The following is a 6,000-nucleotide window of genomic DNA, read 5'->3' as shown; positions in this document are numbered from 1 at the left end:
TCATAAAGTGCTAAAGCATGCTCATAAATGGTGTTTTTGTAATATTCTCAGTTAAAATACTATTTATTGTATTTCAATTACTTTCGCATACATTTCGAAGTGAGTATTTGACTATTTTCTCTTTGAAAATAAAAGTAGTTGAATAATGGAATGTATTTGGAAATACACTTGTAAAATATTGGCATGTATTTGAAAATACTCCAATACAAAGAAAATAAATATTTAAAATACAAATGCTTAAATACAAATGTATTTCAACCCAGGTCTGACATTGAATCAATTCCCATTCAAGTTTTGTGTTGCACCACTACAGTCGGAATCTGTGTCCCAAATGACACTCTATTTCCTATATAGTGCACTTCAGTGTACCATTTGGGACACCCACAATTATTCTTTAATTCTCTTCACATGGGTCACCAAATGTAGTAAAACCAAAACCAAGATAAAAGACGAGATGAAACCTCCTGAATGGCCGACTCCTACATGCATCATCTTTTACCAGGACATGTTTATTTACAGATGATACAATGACAGGAGGTTTATTACAGGGTGTTCCACAGGTTACAGCCACGTCGACAGTTTCCACCACCTGCGTAAGCACACTCAGTCTGGTGAGACCAGAGGGGGACAAGAGGGGGGGACACAATTCACGGAGCTAGAAACACACCAGTACTCTCTACAGAGACAGAGACGGAGTCCGAGGGGGAGAGATTTGGGAGGAGGGAACGGGGGAAAAGACTCATATTCAGATATAAAATAACATGTACAAATCTCATGGCCATCAGGCACTGTGCTCCCTATTTACAGTTGTCTTAACAGGCTACAGAGCAACTCCAAGATTGCAGGTACAGTTTACACATCGTGCTTTGGGGGAGAAAACAAAGCCAGTTTTATGGGGTAAAACCAATGGAGCAAAAAGGGGTAGAGGGGATTCTCACACACATGCAGAGCGCTCCAGCCAGAGAATTGATGATAATCCGTTTTTAAATTCAGTGTAAGACACACGCAGGACACATGGACTTATACTCACTTACTTATGTATGTACAGGCACGCACACACACGCGGTATCACACACATTTCAGTGCTCAAATACTGTATGCTGCCTGTGCTAAAACCCTAGTTACCCTAGCAGAGCTAACTGTCAGAGTCCACCTAGCTCTCAAGCAGTGGCAAATACTAAATTTCCCAGCATTCACAGCACCACTGTATAATTAACGACAGGGTCATTACAAACTAATGGGCAGCACGTCGGTGTCCGTCACGTCGACTCTGCAAGGAACAGTCCAGTCTCCAAAGATTATGTGCGCCGCTCCCTCGGCTAATGGCAAACAAGCCTCCTATTCAATTTTTATTTAATGGTTTACACTGTTGCCACTGCAGCAAGGGACCAGGGGGACAATGGGCCGTGGGAAAACCAAGGCATGCTATTATCTTTATTACAGCCTCCATTGAAATGCTGTGAAGTGGCCTAAGGGCTCACTGTGTGTGTGTTTTCTTGAGGGTAAAGTGATGAATAGTCAAGATCACTGTCACGTCGTCACTGAACTGTCGGACCAGAACTAAAATAAGTGTTTTTTTCAGCTGGAGAGCGTTCACACAAGAAAGCCTGTTTTTGCTTTTGAAAAAAGACTCATATTTTCCGGGTCTATTTACATGAGCTTTGTAAAATATCTTTTTTTTCTTTACCTATTTACATGACAACATCGGATACAGAATATGACCAGAAAAAAGTTATTGGTTTTTGATAATTCATTTTGGCATTAAACTAAAATCAGCTATAATGTAAGTGTATCTAAATAGTATGACTGAAATACTTTATGCCCGTGTGTTGGAGTCTAGTCTTTAGCAGCTGAGAACAGAACAATTAGACATTCATTGGTTTTCGCCTTTAGCCAATAGAATGGTGGCACAACTTTCAAATGAAACAAACAATATCGGGCATGACCGTCTTTTCCTTTTTATAGACTACTTTTTGTCCCAATAACTACTCACAAAACTGCATGACAACCACATTATTTTCACATTTCAATTTCATGTCAACAACAATTGTTTTTTTTCTTGTCTTTGAGAAAAAATGGCAAAAAAAATGTTTTACTGCAAAAAATGAATTAAAATAACATTCAATGTAAAGCAGAGTAACCATGAAATAACACAAAATGGTCTCTGTTGTTTATTGTTGTGTGAGATAACAAGCGCTGTAGCCTGGTTACGGATACACCATGAAGACGGTTAACATATACACAGGAAACATTACCTATAACTCTAAGGGCTCGGTACAGATGAATTTTCTGCCAAAAAACAGCAGTATTCTGTTTTTGACATTATTGGTTATGGGATCACATCAAAACCAGTGCTAAAACACGGCCTTGCACAATCCCCTACAATGAAGCCAGCTCATTGGTCAACAGTGGCAGGTGTAACTATGTTCATATTCTGTTCAAAATATTTTAAATTTCCTGACTAACTTCCTGACCACACAGACCATGTGTACTGACCATGTAGTCCTCCCAGATGTAACCACCTAGAACCATAATGGATCTTGGGGGATTCTTTCCGACTGGCTAACAAATAGCTGTTATCATCAGAGATTTTTTTCCTGTCATGCTGTCACCTTATGGAAATACATGGTACACTAGTAAAATAATGGAGACAGACGGTCTGCATAGTTAACGCAAACGATTTTGATCAAATATGCTGAATATATTTACACAAAAATAGCTCTCACACTTATAACAGCAGACACACGCTTCGGTGGAAGCTCTCATTCAGACACACCAAGACGAGTATCACTACAATGTGCAAAGGTACCTTTACAGTACCTGTTCATTTTTTCATCTTCTTTAAAAGAAAAACAAAACAAAATGGTGGCATAACCGATGAGCAAGCTCAACATTCTCTGAGCCGGAAGCTCAAAGAGGAGTGGGCATACTCAGTCATACAGGGGCGAATGTAGCGTAGTACACAAGCATTAAACAGGACAGCCCAGACATCACATCTTAGACCAGAGCCGCAATAGAATACAGACGAGACTGCTGCAGTGAGGGTAGGGTAGCTTACTCTGTCAATGCTACTGTTGGAGATATTTTTATCAGGCACAGCAGACTTGAGTGGGAGTTGATAGTGGCGGTACTTATCCGTGTGACAGAGAGCTTTGGTGTGTATGTGTGTATGTGTTCGTGTGTTTATGCATGTGTGTAGGAGCGGGTGTGTTTTCGCAAATGAGGATTGAATAAGAGGGGGAAGGAAATAAATTAAAGCAACGGAAAAGCAACGGCAAAGGCGTAAAAAACAACAACAAAACCAAAGTCGGAGGAAAAAAACAAAACAATATTACAATCACTGATCAACACGAAGTGTCCTCGACTGGAGCCATCTTGGATAGAAACAACATAATTGATTAGTCACATATAAACGCTTGTTGTTGGGGACTTCCTCTCTCTTTCTCTCTGGCTTGCTCTCTCTTATTTGTATTTACACACACTTTTCTTTTTCTCTGGGCCCTTATGGACATCTATTTTTTATGTGTTGTGTTTTTTTCTGTATTTTGATCTCAGGGTAAGATGCTCCGAAATGTTCTCGTTTGCAGCGAGGGGCAAAAAGGCACACACGTTTTATGCTTTACTGTCGTCCTGCTTTGTGTGGATGCTGTTGTCGCTGTGCACTTTGATCTCGATCATGTCGGGCTTGAGCGTCTCCTTCCCGTTCTCCTCCTTCAGCGGTAGCTTCCTGTGGGAGAGAGACAGAGGAGACAGACACGTCTGAGTGAGAGACTTCAGATGAAAGGGTTAATTATAACTACATATTTCACTAAACCCACGTCTCACTCATGACCATGGCTGTTCATTGTTAACTACGGTAACAGTACAGAGAAGACACTCATAAACAATCAATACATAGAAATGTGGAATGTGAAAGGACTTTATCACCCTGTGAGCCGTATACATTTTGATATGACATTTAGCTAAATCATTTACATAAACACATACAGAGCATGCATCCTTATTGGCAAACTATAAGAGGTGGGATGAGTGGTAGTTTCCATGGCAGCATAGAGTGAGCACGATGGAGAATGATGCATCCATAACATAGGTAACGGTCCCCTACTGCTACTCAATGCATGTAATACATTCAAAGTTAGCACTACCTGACTGACTGTCTAATTAATTCATTTACTTTGTCAATATATTAATATGGTGGTTTATAATGTCAACAGTTTCAACAGCCCTCAAATGACTTACTGAACATACACTACCGTTCAAACGTTTTTGGCCAGTTTTATTGCTTCTTTAATCAGAACAACAGTTTTCAGCTGGGCTAACATAACTGAAAAATGGGTTTTTAATGATCAATTAGCCTTTTAAAATGATACACTTGGATTAGCTAATACAACGTGCCATTGGAACACAGGAGTGATGGTTGCTGATAATGGGCCTCTGTACGCCTATGTAGATATTCCATAAAATATCTGCCGTTTCTAGCTACAGTAGTCATTTACAACATTAACAATGACTACACTATATTTCTGATCAATTTGATGTTATTTTAATGGACAAAAAATGAGCTTTTCTTTCAAAAACAAGGACATTTCTAAGTGACCCCAAACTTTTGAATGGTAGTGTACACAAGAAATACACAAACAAAAAAGGATGTAACTAAAACAATCCTTACTCTATAACGTCGGAAATACAACCAAGAACAATCTACACCTGATTAATTTACAGTACTCATACAAGCTCAGTTGATTAAAGACAACACTACAACTATCAAATCCAGTAGCGTTCAACGATCCCATCGGCAAGGTACACCCTTGTGTTGAAGAGGCCTGTTATAAGATGGAATAAACATTGACTTTGGCCCCTGGCTGTTGAACCATATACTGTAGAAGGCTCTTCAATGACTGGACACGGTTGTGGCCTAAATTCACCATACTCTTTCATACTAAAGCACATTTCCACCACTATATGTCCAGTCCACTACTACAACCTATAACCATGTCCTTAAATGATATCAGTTAAGTGAGTGCAAGGGCAACACCATTAGCCAAGACCTAGAAAACACACTAAAACACCAACTCCTTATGCTTCTTGTCAACTTCAGCTAAAGTGCCCTTTTCTACTAATATGGCTGCATATTTGGGTTAGGGTGGGGTTACATTATGCTGCATTTAGACGAGGGACGCAAAAAACATCATACCAGTAAGCATAGCTGGACATGAACGAGAAAGAGGGGGATGGCAAAAGCAAGCCAGCACGCTCGTATGCGTTACTATGGTGATTTCAGTAAACAATCACTGTAAATCAACATCCGGTAGAAAACAACGCTACGGCAAAAGTTTAAATATTTGAACTCTGGGGGCAAGTCCCTTCTACAGTCGCAACTGACGGCATTCACCGCCTGCCTCAATGGCATTTACCGTCGTGCTGTCATTGAAAACAATGACATTCGGATTGTCGTCTACCTCGTAACCATCTAAATACAGCATTAGGGTGGACAGGGCCTTAGAATCCTAGTGGTTCTGGTTCCTTACTCTGGCTCTGTGAGCGGTGTAGTCTCGTTGGGTTCGTGCACTGGGCTCCCATCGTGGTTAGTTATTCTCTCCTCTTCCGTTCTCATCTCAACGATAGGATCCTTGGACCCATCGCCCCTACGCACAAACACACACAGGCATGAGCATGCACATGCGTGCGCACACAGTTACACACAAACTTCAGCAAATCCATTTGTTACACAAAGCAGACAGAAGCAGCGCTTTCCTGTTCTCCTCTCTCCTTCTCTTCTATGATATCTCCAGCGGCCATGTCTCCATGCAACCTTGTATACTTAACCCTCACACAGAATGCTCAGGCGATATCTCAGTGTGCCTGCCTGTAATCTAACAGAGCCTCCAAGTGACACCAAAGTACAGTGGGGAAGCCTCTCTCGTTCCCTCGCTTGCTCTTTCCTACGACAACGTTAATCGCGCCAATAAGGCTATCCACACCAGTGCTTTGGGGCTTGCT

General features: G+C 40.9%; 1 protein-coding gene across 3 annotated transcripts in view; it reads right to left on the bottom strand.

The window, feature by feature from the left end:
* Window positions 1-465: 465 nt before the first annotated feature.
* LOC111953620 (neural cell adhesion molecule 2-like) overlaps window positions 466-6,000 on the bottom strand; it is a 396,017-nt gene continuing 390,482 nt past the window's right edge. For 2 of the 3 annotated variants that reach the window (XM_023973008.2, XM_023973009.1), the window contains exons 16-17: window positions 5,529-5,645; window positions 466-3,727 (exon numbers count right to left, since the gene is read on the bottom strand). In XM_023973008.2, coding sequence (XP_023828776.1) covers window positions 3,613-3,727; window positions 5,529-5,645 — 232 coding nt within the window. In that variant the 3' untranslated portion in view covers window positions 466-3,612. The remainder of the gene's footprint in view (window positions 3,728-5,528; window positions 5,646-6,000) is intronic. The other variant, XM_023973010.2, reaches the window with a different exon arrangement.

The sequence above is a fragment of the Salvelinus sp. IW2-2015 genome, linkage group LG27 (genome assembly GCF_002910315.2).
Source record: "Salvelinus sp. IW2-2015 linkage group LG27, ASM291031v2, whole genome shotgun sequence".
Lineage (NCBI taxonomy): Eukaryota > Metazoa > Chordata > Actinopteri > Salmoniformes > Salmonidae > Salvelinus > Salvelinus sp. IW2-2015.
The sequence above is the reverse complement of the archived record's forward strand: the minus strand, read 5'-3'. Positions and strand labels throughout refer to the sequence as shown.